Source organism: Nothoprocta perdicaria, unplaced genomic scaffold (genome assembly GCF_003342845.1).
Source record: "Nothoprocta perdicaria isolate Ctin4 unplaced genomic scaffold, notPer1 scaffold_64, whole genome shotgun sequence".
Taxonomy (NCBI): domain Eukaryota; kingdom Metazoa; phylum Chordata; class Aves; order Tinamiformes; family Tinamidae; genus Nothoprocta; species Nothoprocta perdicaria.
The window spans coordinates 2,209,748-2,231,167 of NW_020455910.1; the positions used below are offsets into that span (position 1 = coordinate 2,209,748).

The 21,420-nt window shown below is 42.2% G+C and overlaps 1 protein-coding gene across 1 annotated transcript in view; it reads right to left on the reverse strand.

Moving 5' to 3' along the window:
* NIPAL2 (NIPA like domain containing 2) overlaps positions 1-21,196 on the reverse strand; it is a 49,317-nt gene extending 28,121 nt beyond the window's left edge. Inside the window, exons 1-4 of the mRNA XM_026050010.1 lie at positions 21,092-21,196; positions 20,114-20,185; positions 4,231-4,299; positions 1,102-1,273 (exon numbers count right to left, since the gene is read on the reverse strand). Of these exons, the coding sequence (XP_025905795.1) occupies positions 1,102-1,273; positions 4,231-4,299; positions 20,114-20,185; positions 21,092-21,196 (418 nt within the window). The remainder of the gene's footprint in view (positions 1-1,101; positions 1,274-4,230; positions 4,300-20,113; positions 20,186-21,091) is intronic.
* Positions 21,197-21,420: the final 224 nt, after the last annotated feature.

Below are 21,420 nucleotides of genomic sequence, written 5' to 3' on the forward strand. Positions count from 1 at the left end.
TATCTCAGCCCTGGATGTTTCCATTTYGGATGTGAGGTGCTAGAATTAAGGGTCACAGCTGCACACTGAATTCTTATTTTCACAGTTCTAAACAATACTGCCCCGTGCACTGTTTTGTTATTGGCACAAGAAGATAATATATTTTAAAATGTGTTTCTCCATCAAAAAAACAGACATCATGTCTGTTTTTATTTACAGAGCTGTAAATAAATTTGTTCTAGTAACATGTAGTGAAGAGTAAGATGACATCAGGTAAGCTCTAGATATAGGAATAGCTTATAAACACAGAAATAACTATAGTGAAGACCAGCTGATCYGTAAGATGTAGGCAATGGAACAAGGGAACAACTTGGTTGTTGTCCATAATGTCCATAAATAAACCAAAAAATTCAGAAAATTTCTAGGTCCTTCCAATCACATGCTGCTGCCTGAAGTAGCAGAATCGATTATTTGTTCATAAAATCCTCCTATAAAATAACATGAAGAAGACAGTGATTTAACGAAATAAAAATTTCTGCAGCTCTGCTAAGAGGCATTTCTCTGCAGAAGTGGCTGCAGTGTGGGGAMCCAGGTGTGCTGGTCAGCATGGACACCATCAGCAGTGAGAGGACAGAGACAATGCAGCTGGCCTGAGTCAACACAAGGCATGGAGAGGAGCAAGGGAGAGCTGGAGAGACTGCCTGGAGTGACAATAGCATCCGAAACAGCATCAGAATCAGAAAGAGCATCATTGTCAGCTCTTGGGTGCAGAGCAGAGCCTTGCAGAGCTGTCAGGGCTTGGGCCCATCTTGTGGGCCTGCAGGACTAYGATGTTCACATGGTGGCGTTGGTTGGCAGCAGAACAACTTGCAGGAACTGGCACACCAGAGGCCACAAAAGACAAAATTATAYCAAAATGCAGATATTGGAAGGTCTCCAAGTTAACCAGAGAGTTTGTGTTTGACTGACAGGCTATATAATTATATGAATCATTTCTTTTCAAACCATAAGGATTTTTTTCTCCTGTGTTTCTGCTGCAGTCCCTCTGGTACTCTTTCTTAGATAACAAACTAGCATTTGATTACAGCAAACAACCAAGCAAAATGAGGCAAACCATCTCACCTATGACAGATACACATCCTAGTGGAGCGACAAGGGCAGCGGGGGCAAATCCATAGGCTGTGAAATTCCCCACCTCTCCAAGCCCCAGGAGGATAATCCCACACCACCATAGCTTGCTTTTGTAGCAGGGCTTTGGATCTGTCTGGCAAGCCAGTCGCAGGTGAGCACATTTCTAGAAAATTAATTGTTAGGAACAGACATGAAGAGAAAGACTTCCATTGTGTTCTTATGCATAACAAAAGTGGGGTAATTAGGGGGCTGTCAAGTCCAAATTCCAGGTGCGTCAAGGTTTTCTTTTAGAGCACGCCTTTCAGCATGATGTTACAGACATACTTTGGCTTTGTGTAAAAAAAAATAGGCTTTGTGTAAACCTAGCATTGCCTCAGCTTTGTGTTTTCACAGCCCTGCTTTAAATTTCTGGAAAACTAGACTTCTGAATAAACCCGGGAAGTATTAAGTGAATATTCATTGTTCCTAGCTACCACGACAAACTTCTGCTCTAATTTCACAGATCCCTTAGTAGGTTGTCCTGTGACTCTGGAAACACTCAAAGTGAGGAGATGGGGCAGGAGCAGAAGGGCAGTAACATGCCAGGAGTAGGTGACCAGGCAGTGCTGTGTTCCTGCTTCCTGGTGCATTTTCTGTTTAGAAACAAGATTTCAAGATGAAAAAGCCAGCAAGTTACCACGGCTATAGTTGGGAGGACTCTAAATTTGCTGCGCAGAACTTAAGTCTTGGACACAGTCACCTCTCTGGCCTTAGAAGGCCTCAGGTAAAATATTATTTTCAGAAGGGAAACTAGCGATACCTGTGTCAACAGTATATGCTCAACCAATATTTCATCAACACTTCTGTTACATGGGTAAGGTATTTACACATTTTAATTTTTTTCTCTCTTGTACAGCAAGAATCTGTATATAACAGGATAATTTGAACATATTGGTCTTCTGAAAGAGTGTCCAGGATGTCATCATCAGGAAGGCAATGGGAGGGTTGTTTATCACATTAGTTCTGCTGAATGTAATTTCCCTGCTCAAATTCCTCATCAGCTTCTCTGCTGCTGAAAGCATGGAAATGCTTCAAAATAAAAGGTTGGAAACCAAATGATACAATGTTACTATAGTGTAGATGGCTATAAAATACATTTTTTCCTTCATATCGGATATTTGGTTTTGGAAGTGCCCCTGCAGAGCTCCAGAGAAGCTACAAATCATTTTCCTTGCACACACTACTCTGTAAGCTACATTTATGGGCCAAAGAATATCATCTGTGCGGTACCATAGTCTCTTGTGGAGAGGATGAAGCATGTTAGTGCAGCTTCATGCTATGGTGYGTGCTCAAGGGATGAAGTTTTCAGAAGTTTAGCCCTTCAAGGAGAAAGTGAGTGTGAGAAAAATTCAACTTCCCTTAGCCACAGGTCAGAAATTCAGTAATATCTGGGATTTTGCATGTTTCATCTTTATAAACAAACAAACAAACAACAACAACAACAACAATAATAAAAATATCATTGAACTTAATATTAAGTAAAAATCTTAAATCAAGAATCTTGGCTTCTGCTGAAAAACAATGAAGATAAATTAATTCTTAACTGAATTCTGAGCTCMAGTTTATCCCCCAGAATCATATAGGAAGACTGTGATTGAAAAGATATATGATATCAGAGGACATTTGCAKAGCAGAAAGGGGAGAGAGCAATATACTTTGGCCTATCCATGAAAATAACTGTTGAGGTATAAAGAGATAATTTTTCAGTTCCATAAATAACTTATTTAATTAATAAAGGGAGTAAAAAAACCAGCTTGGAGGAATAAATAAAAGCGCCAGTTAAAACTTTCAATGGGCAATGCAGATATATTGGATTTTCCTTAAAAGCATGTGTAACATTTTAAAGTTAAAAGAGTTCAAATCCGGTAAATGCTGTTAATGATTGCAAGTTAATTAGCAGTCAGTTTGCATGCTTGAGTACCTCCCCCATGCAAAACAGCCACTTTGGCACTCAGTGCCCTCCGCAGACAAAGACATGGTGTCTGAATTACCTCCTCATTATGGGCTAGACTGAATTTCCACTTCATCAACCCAAGTTTTTTCCATTGAAACAGAGCCTCTCCTACAATTGTTGCCTTCAGCAACTAATCACAGATCAGCACTAATACTGGAGAGGCAGAAATTATTTCAATCTGCTTGACATCTCCAGCTGAACAGATTCTGTTTTCTGGGGGACTCTCCARCCAGAGATACTTAAAATAGAAAGGGACTGTTGCAAAAGTTTCCTGTTTTAATAAAATAACTTACTATGTAAGTTATAACTTATAATAGCTTATAATAAAATAACTATGTAAGATTTAATATTTCACAGCTTTCTGTTTCATCCTTTAAAGAAAGAGTCATCTTAAATAAAAAAGATAGTTAACATATAAAATTCAAGTTAGCAAAAATATTATTTGTACAACTAATACAAAAAGTCTTCTGTACTTTAAGAACTTGTATTAGAAGACATAAAAATACCATGAAGGCTACAAGATTAGAATGAATTATTTAACATTTCAGTGAATATGTTTTCAAATTACTAGTGCAGAAATTATTTTATTATATTTATTATTTATTATTACTTTATTATGTATTTATTATTGTTATTTATTATTATTTTATTATTACTTTTTTGATTTAAAATTCACATCATTATCCTATTTGTTCAAGGCAAATTTAGTTGGTCTAAGTTGTTTTGGGGCCCACCACTACAAGCAGTTAGATGTCTGTGTGCAATTATTTACATTAATTATTTTACTAAACAGTCCTTAAGCATTTGTGGTCAATTCCATTTTAGATTTCCACAGAAAAAGACAGGTTCAGGTGATGATGACAGGTTCCTGTGGGACCATAAGCAGATCACAGCTGGTATTTCCTTATGATGGATTACAGGGAGGAGGATTAGTTATGACTTTTTATTGTTGTCAAAAGGTTGAGAACAGCTAAAAAGCTAAAAAATATAGGAAGACTCTAGCTGAAGAAAAAGAGAATTTTTATAAAATGCAATAGAAACTGTATTTTGAACCTCTTTGTAAAATCTAAATATAACATATGCTATTTGTTAAATACAATTCAAAATAAAAAGAAATAATTTCATACCTGTATATTCAAAGACACACTAATCAGAAAATTTCCAACAGCAGCCAGTAAAACTCCAAAGAGCTGAGTCTACAAGATCAAGAAACAAAGAAATTCAAAAATTCTTATGTGTTCAAGAAGAAGAAAATAACAAGGGAGCTCCTGAAAACACATTATAACAGAATCAAAAAGAAATTATTGCATTTTTCAGTCACTAGGTTTATGCTACACTGAGTAAATAGATGAAAAAAGTCCCTCTGCACAAATGACAATAAAAATAATTAAGCTGGGGCTGTTTGCCTAGAACATGAACAACTGAGAACTGAAAGGGCAGCCCAGAGAAGCTGCTGCTTTTGCTATATATCAGTAGAACACATTCTAAACCTCACAGAAGAAAAAGGTAGGTAAGTTTCATACATATACATTACTATCGTCCAAAAAAAGACTTGTTTTACTACACAATCCAGGAGGAAAATCAACAGCATTCAAACCATTCATTTTGGAATAAAATTATTTTATGTGTTAACATATCCACTATTTGACCAGGCAGTCAGAAACACYGGTCCCCTGGCAGTTTCTTTAATGCATTGTATTATTTCATCAAATTCTTTTCTAATCAGCCCATCTAATTTTCAGTGAATTTGCAAACTTTCTATGAAGCCGAGAAATAAAAACCAGAGCAGGATCGATTATTTTGGAAAGCAGTCATTCAAAGATGACATTTCAGTAAGCTCTAGTACCACATACAGAGCAAAGCTTCCCATCTAAAGTCACTAAGTTTGTACTTTGTCCTAAATATACTTGAATATTACTTCCACCTATCCAAGACCACATGCAATGACAAGTCCCAATAGTCCAAGAAAAATGAAAAGACTCAAGTAGATTTGGGAGAACATGCAGGTCTTCTTGGACCAGTCCATATCTCCCTAAGGTTTTCTGCAGGCATGAAGAGCTGGGCCTGATCCCTGGGTAGTGTCAACCAGGCAGGTGGACAAACACATACTATCGGTGGTTTCTATATATAAAGTCATGCTAACACAATTCAGCATGTATTTTGCTCACAAGCTGTAAAGAAACATGCCGACATGCACAGTGGTCACAATCTCAGCTGCTGTGGCTCTTCTCCAGTGAGGTCCTTGGCAGTTTGCAAAGAAGCAACACCTATCATCAGCAGAAACTGTTGCCCTTCTGCATTTGTAGAGAGGCAATGCTTGGTCCTTCAAGCCATTGGAGATGACAATAGGGCTAAGAGCCTATAGTGCTACACAGTCTGAGCACAAGCAATCACTGAGAAGTACTACTTGGTTTTGTTTGTACCCTCTAGCAACCGGCCTTTCAATGGCCTTCTCCTCTCATATTCTCACTTCTTAGCCCTCCTTCACTCCCATACCACAATATGGATATTCCAGCAGGGCATCCCAGGGTCTCATTCAAGGCATATTTTATACATTCAGAGATTACCCTTAATTTGGAGCAATGGGGAGCGTGTGACAAGCTGTTTCTGCACGCCTCGGCATAGAGGTCTCTGGTAAGCAAAAGGACTAACTGTACATGAGTTGCCTTGCAGCTTTTTCACACACTGGAGAAATMTTGTCAAATGATCCCATGTGTTTGGACACCCAGGAGCAGTGAAGATGAGTTCTCCTTCCTGAGGCTTTGRTTTTAATACAATTAGTGATACATACTGTGCAGCATTTGACAACTTCACAGGTTTATTTTTGCATTCCTCTTATCATCCTACACAYGTGGCAACTTCAATAAAACAGGAGTTTAATCAAAATTCTGTTCCTGTTACCAAAGACATGTTCTTCTCGAATGACATGTTCCTCTGAGTGGAGAAGTGGCCTTGTCAGCTTTGTCATGAAGGATGTAAGAAAAAAGAGACAGCAGGGAATAGAAAACAGGATCTGCCACCTCATATATCCCATCATTTTATTGCTTCTTATAAGTGATTTTATTACATCCACACTACTCTTAGCAGAAATCTCAAGTCTTTCTGTGGCTCTTTTTCATTTCAGCAGCTAACTGTGCCCTTATCACTGAGTCTCTAGATAACCTCTTCTAACTCCTTAATTCCAGCTCTCTGTCTTGGATCACAGACACTGTGCAGGACTCAGGAAGCAGCCAGAATCCCAGCAAGGAAGTGCATGTCAGTCTCAACCAGTCAGCCCACAAAGGCTCTCCATCCAGCTTTCAAGCAGCCCAAAGCATGATCRTTGATTCAATGTAAAATTGTTTAGGCAGCAGCCAACTAATTCCCGGGAACAATCAGTGGTCTTTGTATATAGCAAGCATAAGTCATCACAGCAAGAGGTGAGCTAAATTCTCTATTAAGAAGGGGAGGGATGGAAATGGGTAGGGTCACCACACTGACTTGCAAGGGGCAGGTAGCTAGAACAATATCCCTATCTGCAGTCTTAAATTTCTAATTCACTTGATGAAACCTAAGCACAAGGCACTCCACCAGGCCCCTGGCCACAGGGATCGCTGTGATGCTCAATAATATTTCCAAGARGAGCACGTTTCTCTTGAAGTAACTCTTGCATGCAGCTGGTGGAAAGAGGATAAAACAGTGTGGTCAATGTATAACCCCCAAAACTTTTGCAAAATCCCATCCATGTCTGGATGGACATCCCATCCAGACTGATGGGATCCAATCCCATCCATGTACTGATGACAACTTGAGTATCTACCTCCTTTAGGTTGTGAGCTGAATGTTTCCTTTATAGCTATACATACTACCCAAATTGTGACTCCAGCAWGGTCCTTCAGTGAAGTGGATCATTGGTGACTTATCCAGAATCAACTGCTTTTCATATCTTATATGCTTGCTGTATTAGGAACATGTTAGCTTGGCTCAGATATTTCTGTGTTGCGTACCTAGAGGTTTTCTAATGCCATGGTCTGAATTGGAACAATCTCCCACAAATCACTGCTGTTCTTGCAAGTTCCAGAAGTTTCAAGGAAAGCAGCTTAAAAATTGCATCTCCTCAGTCATCATTTCATCATCTGTGAAATACTTGCATATTCTGCAGCTATAGTTTGCCCAGATAATGGACCAGGAGAGCCACATACTAGCTTTTGTAATGCCAGGTACTCTCATACAGCTTCCAAATCTGCTTCTACTGAGACCAAGGCCACCAAACCCAGCCTGTGGCACATAACTCAGAATTACTTGGTCTTGCCATCGCCTAGTCTCAGAGCTGAAATGCCTCCCCTTCTTCAGTGTAGGAGGCCACCAACCCACAATTCACCAGTRGGGGCCAGACCAAAAGCTGTGATGGTCCGCGGGACAGTTGATAATGACCCAGACAATACTTCTTATGAACTTAAATACTGAGACATCTATCCGGAAGAGCATTCACCCATGCCCCTGATAGTTCACACAGCCCACACCACATATCCTCAGGCTGCTTCTCTCAGGAGCCTTCTCTGTGGGACTGGCAAAATCACACTCACATGGCTTTGCTGTGGCCTGGCAAATTTGCTTAAAAGCCATTCCCTATGAAGGTGTCAGGGAGCTGAGGACCTGGGAGCTCACTGTGACTGGGCCCTACTATCAGCAGGGATTTCAGATGGGACTGGCTGGGTCCTGACCACCAGGTCCTGACTCACTGTCCTTAGGGAGCAAAGCCCCATGGGGCATTGGTATCACCATGGGGCAGGGTTCAGTGTGAGGATGGGGGTCAGATAAGGCAGAAGTGGGGCTCAAGCCAGCACCGCTGCAGCACCATGGGGCTGGGACCAGGCAGATGGAGGTCAGGGATGGGAACGGACATGGGACGTGAGGAGCACCTCCCAGGGCCCAACCAAAAAACGCTCTTGAAGTGACAGTCCCTCAAGCTTATCTTCAGCAAGCCAGTATGTGTATGATCAAGGCAAATTCATAGTGACAGCCTGGACTCACAACTTAGCCTTATTGCTAAGGTCATCTTATCACAATGACCACATGTTTCACCTGAGCATTGCTGTTGGCATATATACTGCCCCGACTGTCCTGGACTGACGTGTGCTAATGAGCTCTGGTTAATATGGTGCTGGCACTATACTTTGAAACTCAGGGCTGGACAGAGGCCTAAAGATTAAAAGCAGAGTACAGTGCACTAGGAAGGTCAAATATCACATGGATCCATTCGGGGAGATGAGATGAAAGTACGGTAACACCATGCAACTAAAGCATGGCAAACTTTTCTTGTACAGGTTTGTATCCAGACACACAAATGTTAAAGAAAACAGAAGGAAGCCAAAAGGCAGGAAGGAGGAAATTGAAATTGCAAACTTCACAAATGAAAGTGCATCTTAATCCAGTAGGCATCTTCTAATGTACAAGTTATCATATATAGCAGTGCTCAAAGCAGGAGAGAAAAAGAAAAGTGCCATATCTCAGGCTAGTAAAACCTTGCATGAATGAAAGATGACCCACAACACAAGAAAGATTACCCATCAAACTAAAATGTTTGCTGCTATATTGCCCTGAAGGCAACCAGGATCCTTCTGTTCCTTTCTTCTGATAGGAAAGACTTTATTATGTGTGCTGCATCTGCTCTTTGACATCCTTCAGGGGCTGGCAGACTGCAGAGGTGGAGCTGCCAGTTTTACAAAGAATAAGCATGATATTCTCTGAACAGAGAGTTTCCACTTGTGATACCTGGTTGTGATACCAGACTTTGCACACACAAGCCTGAGGCCACTTCCACAAGCTAACTCAGCTGCAGACACAATTTCAGAGCCATGGCACAAAATATAAACCCATTTGTCTCCAAAATATGTGAGGAAACCTCCAGGCTGCTTGGCCAGAATGCTTATTTAAAGGGAGAGCTTCTCTTATGTTTTCAAGGACCTCGAGGCTCACCACAGAAATTTCTTGGTCAAAGTTTTCTAGAAAYTAAAGAACCACCATAGGAGTTTGGTTTCCTACTTCTTAATTTGGTTCCCAACAAGCTATGAAAGTAATTAAAGTAATTTGCCAGCACTGCACCTTCTTCTAGACAGTCTTCAAGTACACAAACTGTGGATGGGGGCTGTGGATCAGCAGATGCTTTCCTTGGTGGCAAGCATTTTAAGGACAGCTTYCCTGACCTGTTCCCTGCTTCCGACTCCTCACTGCCTCATTTGCATTGAAACAACTATCTGTGAGGCCAGCAAGGCCAAGTGCCAAGTTTAAAATAACGCTCCCAAAATATACACCATTAGCATGATGTTCTTTAGGAGCCACCTGCCAATGTTTATCCTTGAAGGAGGATTAAAATTCACAAGCCACATGAAGGTTTTAAAATGGTGACCCCACACAGTCTGCCGGTGATGAGGGTGGCCAGGTGGATGTGATCCCACAGGTGGCTCCTTGGGGTGACTGCCTTCAAGATGCCCCAGGCACAACTTGGCCTAGTGAAGGCTGCAGCCAGCAACAGAGCAAGTCTGTTCCTGCAGACTTGAGGGGACCAGTCGCTTTGTCCAGAGCACAGACCCTCCACAGCTGACCAGAACACCTCAAATCAGGCTCTGTGAGGCTTTCAGACAAGTCCACATRTTGGCCAGGAAGGATTGGGCCATTGCTCACACATCCATTTGCCATCATGAGATGGCAACATATCATTGTTCAAAATAAACGAGTGACAGTCTGGCAAACTGCTGCTTGCTGTCCTGCTTCAGGCCCTGTCCAGGACCTGATGCTTATTTACCCAACACCTTTCCACATCACTCTGGTAAGGTTTCAAAGGAGCCTTTTACACGCAAGCTCTTTTTTTATTGTCCAAGTAAGGGGCTTATGGTAAATGAAAACCAGGCTCACATGTAAATCTTTTCCACTAATTTTGATAAATTTACCCCTGCAGACTAAAATCTGCATCAGAGACTCAGTTACACAGTGAGATAATAATTTACATATCCTGCACGTAGTTTTCTTAATGCGCATTGAACTGCATCTATGCCAGGACTGTGAAATGAAAACTTTGAAAGATTACTTTATTTGCATTGGAAAAAAAAATGTATATGGTCATTATTTATGGAAACGTTCTACTGTTGTAAGTTAAACTGATTATTAGAAAAAATGCTCCTAATATATGTTGTCAGCTCACTCATCAAGACTAGTTAAATCATTCATCCTGTTTTTTTCTCTATTTCTGCTTTWCTTGGGGGGGATCTAAAAGTGTTTTTAACAAATGCAATGACATATATGGTTCAAAAACTACAGCTGGTTTCCAGTAATTAGGATTTTGCCAGATAACTATGAATCTTATAAGAAAATAGTCTTTGGGGAAAAAATGCCTCCTAGACTTCCAATTCTGAGTTAACTCTGAAGTAAGAGGAATTTAGAATCTTTAACAAAAAACATATTTCTGAAAAAGACACCATGTGGAATTAGGAGAAGCTTATCTTTCAGCTATTATTATTTATAGAGCTCTAGCTGAATCCAGTGCTTTATAGACGTATAAAGAAAATAAGGTCTTTGTTTCTTTTTTTCATAGTGAGATTTGTATATTGACACAGTTCAGACTCATATGAAGCACTGAAGGGGACCTAGAATAATGGTGAAATAGCAATTATCAATGGYGAAACATGGAAAAAAGTGCAGTAGGAAATAAAAGACAAAGGACATTGATACATAAGAAGGAAAGAATTAAGACATTTGGCATCATRTGTGTTAGGAGCAGAAAAACTTCATAAGGAACTCAAGGTAAAATTGAATGGAAACAAGAGAGCTTTTTTTCTTTTTTCAAAGGAGATAAACTATATAGCCTGGAAGAAGAAGAACATTGGTAATGTATAAAATGCGTATGAGAATTTGGGATGATATAGAAACCATGGCAGTGGGCCCCTTCTATTCATCCCCATGCTTTAAATCATTTTCATGAGATCTTATTTATATTTATCAGTCTCTGATTACTCTATGGAATGTCTATAATAGGTACCAAATTGAGATGAAGAATGTGGATTGTAAAACGTACTGAAGTAACTTCTGATATGCTCTCCAAGGTCATATATAAACATATCTACTTACTGTAATGTTGACAAGGATTATGAATAATATTTTTCTCCTTTCCAAAGAGCCAAACCTCCCAACTCTTAAATTTCCTTTTCTTATCTTCAGAAATCAAATCTCAAAATTAGAGATAAATGGAAGAATGGGGAAGAAGACTGCATTTCTATTCACTTTCTCAAGAGAATAGCCTGGGATATTTTGCTGCATAATCACAGCTCATTTCATGTTTTTAACACTGTCTGTTGGTTTGCAAATAAAAACCTTCTCAATGACTGTATAACACAGGCTCTAAAAATTGTGATTATATTTGATATCATCTTAAGAGAAAGGTTTTCTCAAGGACCATCAATAAAATCTCCATGGCAGTCGCAGCAATTGCATACCCATAAAAGCAAGAATAGGATTTTTTAATTTTTGCCAGTCTCATTCAGGAGAAACAAGAAGGCAGTCCAGCATCTCCTGACCAGCACTGTCTCATGAGAGAGCCAGCTGAGTCAGCAATCATCTTCTAATGCCACCTTGGAGCAGCCTTTCTGCATGCTCCCCTGTGACCCCACCTGATTCCAGCTGTATGAGCAGGACTCCTAAAAGCCTATGAATAGTAGGTCCAAGAAGCTGTAGCCTTGGTTCACATGCACTGCTCCTCTCTCAGCTTCATGCTGTTCTCTGGACACCTAAACTGAGAGCCCAGGGAGGGAGCAGATCCCACCGCTGAGGAGACACAGGCGTGGTGGGAAGCCTTGCATCCTAGCCYGGGAGCTTTGCCCAGGGCCAGCACTTTTGGCAGGCTCAAAGGGAGATGTTTGAACAACAGTGTATTAAACACTACATGGGTTGTAGGACAAGGCTGAGAGCACTGCTGGAGAAACGGTGGAGGCTGCACAAACACAAACCATCTYGCCCTTCAGCACAACATGCCTAGCTCATTCCCTTTCGTTGTTGCAGCAAAAGCCTTTCTGGAGTACAAATGAGCTATTTCAAATTCCACTTAAATCAGATACACAGAGCCCTGACAATAATGTAGGCATCTTAATGCATTATTTACCAAATCCTGAAAAGAATTTTAATATGAAAGTCTCCCTTTATAAAGGGAGAGGAACGGGGAAACAGCATGCACTTTCCAGCAAGCACTTCTCCCACACCACTCTCCAGCAAAGGAAGGCTTATTTCCCACCTTGTCTAACTAATCCTTCTTCCAATGCCCCAAAAAGCACTTCCCCTCATCACAACCCCAGCAAACATGCAGCAACTCAGCWGCCAAACCTCTCTGTTGCACACACAGGTCACGGGTAAACGGAGGTTGGAAATGAAAAGACTTCCAAGATAGTGACATTTCAGAACAGGAGTAACAACCTGGGAAGGGCAAAAAGAAGAAAATCCAACTCATCAGGATGAAGCCTGATTCCCCAGTGAAAAGAATTTCATGATTACATGAAGGAACAGCCCAAAGGCCCTTCCAGTGAGCTGCTCCTGTCACGCAGGGGTGTTGCACTTCAGTTTCTTGCTTTCCTTCCTGCACCTCACGCTCTTGGCTCCCCCAGCTTCATTTCCACAGAGAGCATTAATCATCTACAGACAGTCTGAACTGCAAAAAGATGACTGAACTCCAAAAGGCAGAACCTTCTGGTTAGCAACATTATTCATTTTGATATAAACAACTGTTAGATTATCAGTGATGATGGTAAAGATATGAGGTCTTACACTGAACTATTCATACAGATCTATGTGGATGCACACACACAAACACACAAACAGATGCTTTTTAATTTGCAAATGCTACTGCACCAAAACTTTAAGACGCAAATCTGGAGAGCATGAGTTGATAAATCTTTTTTTCATCAGAGAGAAGATGGGTTCTTCTACTGTAACATATGCAAATTTTGTTAGTGTCTACGATACAGGCAATGGCCTTGTTTTTCCTTGGTGTCTCCCTGTGACACATTACAATTGTGTTTTTTGATCTTGCACCACAAACTGTAGCTTGATTTAAAGCATAGTGTAGTTCAAGGTGAGTGCTGACATACGGAGTAGGCATCTAGTTCCCAGGAATCCAGAATGTTTATTACACAGTTACCATCCTCTCCAGGAATCAGATTAGCTGATTTTTTCTAGGTATCTTTTTCACCTTTTCATGTTATTTTCTGCACTTTAATCCAACAAAGAAATAACGTACTTTTTTCCCCCAATTTTAAGTATTACTAATCTTTCAGCAAGTATAGCTTTAACGAATTCGCCAAATAGTCTATCCAAATAGAAAACTCCATTTTTCTTCTGGAATTTTAATGTTAGTAGATTAGTAACTGTTAGTAACAGAAAGTACTATATAGGCGAGGTGCTGTAAAGATAAATTCTCTCTGTTCCCTTTTAGGAATAAAAATAATGAGCAGGAACTAATACCCATTTTATTGAGTCAGGTGCTATCATGCTGATGGTCTTCTAAACTACAGGCTCCTTTTTAATTTGTTCTAGTAAGCCCTGATCCATGGTCAAGAGTGTGACTAGTGTCCCGATCAGATGAGAGCTGCTCTTCTTTGCTTGACTGAGCCTTCTGCAAACACTGTAAGCTTTGCTGTCTGTCATCATGAACCAATGACTGACTCACTGCTGCTTGATAACATGCAAACTGAATGATAATGTTTGTGTTGTCTCAGTCACTGCAGAGAGCAACAGATTGTCACAGGAAGAGAGAAACAAAGCAAGGAGATTAATATCATTAGGAGACAATAAATACAAGGGTATTTATTGAGTAGAGAGGTAGTCCAAAATAGAAGAAGAATAAAACTCCAAGCAAACAAAACAAAGATGGAAGGGAAACATTAAGGGAGAGCAATTCAGAGTCATAAAGCAAATTAAATGGAGTCAGGATCCATTTGCTCCCAAGATGAAACACAAAAATGTTAAACTGCTTTTAATTGACACTTAGCTGCCAGGGGACATGTCCTTTATGCATACAAAGCCCATATTTTGGTTTAATTTTCATGATAGCCTTCTTCCAATGGAGATATCTATGACAATTAAAGAAAAAGGCTTCAAGTGAAATCCATATCAGCTGGGAAAACAGCTTTGTTTTGAGTAGGAGAACAGTTACATCATCGGGCATGTTAGCTTACACTCTGGTGTAGATTTTAGCACTCATGAAGTTCATTCAGTTCATGAGGATTAAATATCAGCAAAGAGTTATGTTTGTCTAGAAGAGGAGATTTACTTCTATGTTACTACTTTATCTCAGCCAGCGTGAAGTAACCATATCTAAAGACTCAGAGTTTACTTCACTGAGAGTCATTGCTTCCACATTTAGAGGAATTTCTCCAAACCTTGCACTTAGCACTGTGTACCACTGTGTCCCAAAGTCYTTCACGGACTGGCTTTGCAGCACTCATAAGAGTATAAAAGGGGAATATATCCAGGAAGTCATTGTGTGCCTCATCCAAGAGAGAAACTTCAGAAATCTTGTGATATCTCTCTATCACAATTCCAAAACTCCAACCACAGCCTTCTTKTATTAGCTTAGCTGAAGGCCTCTCTTGGTCTTATGATTGAAGTGCACATTCTAATGTTTGCTCATTTTTCTAAAACCCTGCTTTTTGACCTTGGTCAAGTTTTTACATTAAGCCATTGGTTTTGTTTTGTTTTGCTTTGATTTCCTTTGCTTTGCTTTGTTTTGTGTTGTTTTTGATTTCACACACCAGACTGCTAGAGATGGTTAAGGATAAAATGCAGATATTCTCTTAGATGTCCAAAATAGCMTTACAGAATAGTTGAAAGAAGAAGATCACACATTAGCTTCAAAAAAAGAGAAGAAAAAAACTTCTCCCCTGAAGCACCTAACCCCAAAGACACAGCCATACTGGTTCCTACACCTCATATCAAAAAGCTATTCATGAGGTCACTGGGGAGATTTTATGCACAGAGCAGCTTTTATTTATTAAAAAAAAAAAAAAAAAAAAAAGAGTGAGTGAGTTCCAAACAATTTCACTGGCTCACCAGTGAACTGGGACAAGCAAAACACTAGAAATACAGATTGAGGACAGAACACGACACCATCCCCCAGCAGGTAACATCAACTCAGCCATGTCAGGAAATCTCACTGGCAAACGGGTGTTTGCCTAGGCAGTCAGTCACCTTGTAACTCCAAAGTAAGGTTGTGAGACACCAAAATCAACACAGCAGCCATGGGCACCTTAACTTAATGTTTAATATTTRCAGAATAGTCCCAAGGGCGGAGTATTTAATTAGATTGTGAGGTACTTAGTTTCAAACTCTCCTGAGCTGGTACTACMTCTCTACTACAAGTCTACAGACTGCTCCTTCCTGCTTGAAACTGGACCATTGCATGGACAAGAATGAAAGAGGGATGAGATACGGAGGAGAGCAGGGGAGACCAGGGGAGATGTCTCTGCTTCCCTAAGGTCTGAAGACCCAGGCAGGACAAAGGAGCCCCAGCTCCAGTATCTGCAGCCCTGGAGGGTTTCTGGATTGGCTTGGGATCTTTCCTGTACCCCAGCAGTGTGCAATCCACCACCCTCAGAAAATCTAGGCATCTGGGACTGGAATCTCACCTTTCCCATTGGCTGCCTTAGCATGCATAAAGTGGCTCCTACTTGCTTGCTGCCTTTCAAGCCTTGTGTCCCCATCACTCTTAGTTGGAAACACAACACTCSTCTGCCAGAGAATTATCCTCCTCTGTAAATCAGTGGTTAAAGACACATATTCCTTCTCCAGCTCTGCTGCATGGCTTGGTGCCTACCCACAGCAAAGACTTGGTGTCCCAAGCCCTAAGCAGACAGGGGTCCGAACGCACTGTACTGAGCCAGGCACCCACCCTCCAGTCCAGGGACAGGGTTCAGGCTTGTCCCAACCCTGGTGTTTCCTGCTCTAAGGGAAGGGGAGCTCTTGGTCTCCTCTGCTTGCCTATAGTAAATCTAACCCTGCTGCTCTGAATCTCTGTGCTGATGTCAACTGTCTGYATTTCAAGCACCACAATGGCTAAATGGAATGCCCAAAACACTTCCTGGGGGGGGAAAAAAAAAAAAAAAGGTATTTTAAAGTAGTTCAAAACAGAACTCACTTCTGCATTAGGCAGAATATGTTGAATTTGTGCCTCAGGTTTCGTTGCTCTTTGCCTTCTGCACTCCCCCACTTCCTGACTAATAGAAAGATTTATAGGGCTGGGTACTGCCTAGAAATCTCCAAATTAACATTTGCAAAACTCTTAAACCAAATTAGCATAATTAAAAAGCCTCCATTTCACTCACTGTCACATTAATCATTTTTTAAAAAAATGCACAGTTCCTCAGAGAAACTGAAAAACAAACTCATTCCACCAAAGGAGGGAGGAAAAGAACACTGAAAACTGAGATTTGGAGAACATAATATCAGGGTAATCAGGCACTTGGCCTTGCTGGTGCTCACCACACCCCTGAGCGGCGTGTGGGCATTTGTTTCTCACATGTTGCTTGTGCAGTGGGACACGATGGAGTCAGTTCCCATCAAAATGAGTGCGGATTCATGGGCTGAAATAAAAGGGCTTTGCTCACCAGCCCCAGCTTGCTGCCAGRCTTGCCAAGCAGTTCTGCTGGCAAGCCTGAGGACACAGGAGTGCCCGGTAAGGTTGGAAGATGGGCTCCTCCACCAGTACCGTTGACTTTGGGTCTGTGTGCTCAGAGCTCAAAATATGGCACAGAGCTGGTTTGCTGCCCTAAAGAGTGAGCTGTGCCTTGTCCTCCATGGGTGCCTCCCATGCAGCTGTGCTGGACTTTGGGGATCCCCTCGCTCCTTCCAGATTGGTGTGAGAAACCCAGATAGGGTGATGGAGGTCTGCCAGTAACACAGCAGCCAGATATTAAGAGCTTTGGAGACTCAGAGTAGTCATGGGTATTAACCAGACAAATTGATCACTCCTCAGGCCAGCAACAGCCCTTGTGCTGCTCCCCACCCCACAGCATTGCTCCCAAACCAGCTCCACCATCCCTACCACCTCTTATTGTAAAAAAATGCAACATCTCCCTGAGGAATTTGCAAATTGCGCTTACGGTACGTTGCAAGGAAGGCAGGCAAAGCTAAGGCTTTCCTATAACTATTTCCTTTACCTTTCCAGTGAGTAAGTTACTACCTAGAAGCTGATCTTTCCATAACCTGGAGTCTGTATAAGTGCTAATTTCCATCTTCACATCTGCAGGGACAACTGATGTTTGACATGGCAGAACGGATACCGGAAGGCTGTATAAAAGATATAGGCGATCCTTTCTAACCTATGCTTTATTTTGTTCTCCCTTGTCAGCATTTCACTCACACTAATGCTAATCAGAGAGCATTACAGCCCTGGGACAACCTGGAAGACTGGGGGGAAAGCTGACCCGGCTGACAGTCCTGCATTTCTGATCCAGAACAACACATCTCCTTCTGGCAGAGCTTAATGAAACAGGGACTGAGTAGTGGAGCTGAATTCCCAACAGTGGCAACAGCACTGGAAGAGCGTGCACCAGCACTGACAGCAACAGTTTGCAATGCTTTTTCATTAAATGCTTTGTTTTTTAGTTTTGTGGGGTTTTGTGTGTGTGTGTGTGTGTGTGTGTGTGTGTGTAGTATTTGCTTTTTGCATTTCCCACTATTGATTCAAAAAAGGTGTTTTTTAAAGGCTGAACAATATTCATTTCCTAGCCTTTTATTTGTCAGGGCTGAAAATAATATACGTTTCTCACGTAAGGAAACCCTATGCATTTTTGCCCCATACACATCCGCTTCATACCATAAAAGAAAATGAAATAATCTGTCCTTTTGAAACCCGACAGGTAAAGATCAAGGAGGTTATACATGGTGAAGAAGAGTTAATGTTTCCATACCCTTCTTTGCTTTCATTGAGTAATTTTGGAATAAGGAGCTGGAGGAGGAAAATAACTTTCCCCTGCAGTCTTTGCAAATGAAGCCTATTTGTCTTTACCTTCCCCATGCTTGGGGACTGCTCTTACGATTAACCTAAAACAGTTAACATCTGCAGTCTATCAGGGAAGGTTGCAGCCCGAAGAACCCTACAGAGACCAGGGAAAGGGCATTAAAAACAAAAAAGGGAAAAAAAAAAACCATCTGAAGTGGAGAAAAGAAACAGGAGTTTCACACCATTTGCCTTTCACATTTTAATAATGTAATAATGTGTGATGACCACTGCTTGCAGGAACAAGCTGCCTCACTTGGAAGTCCATGTCAGCCTCATGGCTCTTACCGATGTTTATGTGGACACCTTGACTTACTCTAGAGCTTTCCCTGATGAAATTTGTGGAATGTGATGGCCGTTTCTCTGGTAGTAGTGCCAGTTGAAGAGATCCCTGCTGATTTTAGAGGAACCTTCTTCTCCATGGTGGCAGCTCCCTGACTTCGCRCACTGGGTCTTTCACAGCCCAATGGCAGCAGCACTACATGGGTAGGAACACCAGCAGGGACCATGCTGCCGCCAAAGAAACCAGCATCACAGCATGCCCTCCCTCTGCTGAGGCTTTGCACCCACAGACACCACGTGGCAGCATTGAGCTCTTCGCAAACCAAGGTCAGCTGAAGCTCTGAAGATGTTCATCCTGACAGAAGGCACTAAAGCCTTCCTTGTGCTGCTCTGTGTGAAACGTAGATTTTGTGTACACAACAGAAGGCAGCACAGAAAGACCTCACAACGACATGTTTAATCCATGGGATTTCTCATTGCACCTGATAGCAGCTCATACTAGAGCACACCAAGGATCAGGTTTCTTTGCCGCACAGACTCTCCACCTGTGCGAAAGGCCCGTGACAGACCATGATATATTGTCATGGAACAGAAGGCCGTAGATCTATCTGAAGGAGCTGTCAACATTTTAAACCTCAAGGATGGGAGTGAAATGATTTATTACCCCAACCCCTGAAATAAAACAATCTCTTGAGGTGAGTGTCTGGGCTGCCAGTAATAATTCTGAGTTTATTAAGGAACAAGCAAAAGAGGAAAAAGAAGTAAAATGAATTTTCCCCTCTGGCTCAGCTTCCACACTTTAACAGCCACACACAGTGACTATACACAACAACAGCTGTGTGAAATGCTCAATTACAGAGGAATTATTACATCTGATCTTTTATTGATTATTCCCCCTCAGCTCTTTTCTCCATCCCTGAGACAAAGTCAAAACAAGAGTAATACTGTAGTTACTAATCTCAGCTAAACTTGCAAAATGTTTTTTGCCCATTAACAACCATATTGCAAATAAATAAACAACATTTGAGAAGTACCGAGGGAAATAAAAGATGATCAAACCTGAACAATTACATATACTCTCTGTTAAGCAGACCAGATCCACATGTTCATTACTCCAGCAGACCCRAAATACTACAGTAATATTAGTTTGTCAGGATATATGTCAAGTGAACTAAGTGCATATTACAACAAATTTTACAACATCACTGAACAGATTCACATCCCGATGCAATGTGGGGCTTGGTCAGGGCAGGCTGTCAGAGTGCAGGATCCTTTTTCACTGGATTTCAGGTATAAAGCTTCTTGAACAGCACCAACCCAACTCAGKGATGCCAAGGGGAATCCTGCCTCTAGCCCTTATCTCATGACCATATATCCCCCTTTGACGGGTAAAAAAGTATGTAGTGCCAGCACTATGAGGCATTAAGATACACAGCCATGTGGGCACAGGCACTTTAACTGCTTCCAGCGAGCTCCCTGCCTGCAGGTGTCCCTTAGAGCTCAGGCCAACTGCTCAGGTTGCCCTCAATGCTCGTGTCAGATCTGCCAGGCCCACATGGGTGTCTCAGACCTGAAACTGGGCTGATCATTAACCCATCCAGGACAGTCCATTTTTCAGGAATAGGAGGAAGAAATGGCTTCTGATACTTCCCAAAAAGTAAAATGTGAAAATGAGGATGCACAAAATAACTCCTAGGAAAATGCAAGCTCACCCCAACACATGACCCATTGCCTCCTCCAAAGCTGCTCTTTAGGAAGTAAACCAAAGCACAGAAAATCCAGGCCTCCAAGCAAATCCATAACTTGGTTCTCAGACACAGGCAAGTGACTCTGTGCCTCCCCCAAGAGTTCAGTGAGCACTGCCAGCCCTGGGACCTAACTCCCAAGCTGATACCCCTCTGACCATGCTTCCTATAGCAGAGCATGACTCTGGCCTTGAGTCTGGCCTAGAGAAGCTTCAGTGGTGGCCATCATCCTGCATTGAGACAGCAGAAGTCCCCTTGCCCGGGGACACCAGGACAGCAATGCACAGTTTTCCTATCCCCTAAGAACAGAGACCTGAAAAAGGCCTCCTGCCATCTGGATATCCACTTTGTAATGGGTGCACATTCCACAGGGGCAAGTTTTGGGGACCTTCTTGAGTCTACAACCTCCTCCAGGGCCACTCACAGAAAGAGCAGTAATTTACAAGCCATTTTCTGCACAATTTATACCAATGCTTTGCATCATAAAAAAGCGGTATGCCTCTCAAGCAGCAAAAAACAAGAATGCCGAGCATCTGCCAATGCCTTCTAGTTGGTGAGGCAAAAAGCAGGGAAGAGGTAAAGAGTTTAATCAGCCTCCAATTCATTTTTATTGTTAGCAGATGCTTCCACTTGCTAGTTTGTGGAGGCCGCTTCGGTTTCTGTTTTCCAGTCTCCCTAATACCAAATGCACTGTCAGCACTGACAACGACGAAAACACGGGTGACAAAAGCCAGCAAAGCTCCAGCTCGGGGCAGAGCTGCTCCCTGCCCCAGGAGGGCTGCTCCCTCTGGGCAGCGATTCGGGCAGCTGGACAGGAGGGAGTAGGTGCGAGCAGCAAAGGGGGCTCTCCACAGACACAAATTGAAATGGTGACACCCTCTCCATAGCTCTCTTGGAGCCCATGTGTGGCCGAGTCCCACCACAGGCTGTGGGGCCGGTGCTTACCTTGACGGCGCGGTACCAAGGGCCAGAGAGGGGCCCGTTCCCAGTGCCCGGGCCCCCAAAGGTGACATTCCCGGCGGCAGGTTCCCATGCGGGGAGGGTGCCCATCGCCCACCCTCAGGCCTCCGCTCGCTTCGGGAGTATTTGTGGCAAGGAACATAGGAGAGGGAAGCGGGTTTGCAGCAGGCTTTGCAGCTCCTCTCCCTTCCTGGGCATTCAGGTGCCTTTTTTTTTTTTTTTCCCCTACCTTCCCCCATGCCCCACCCTGCTCAGAAAGGGCAGCCTGGGAATTTAACTCCTTCAAATCAGGGCCAAAATCTAACAGCCAAATT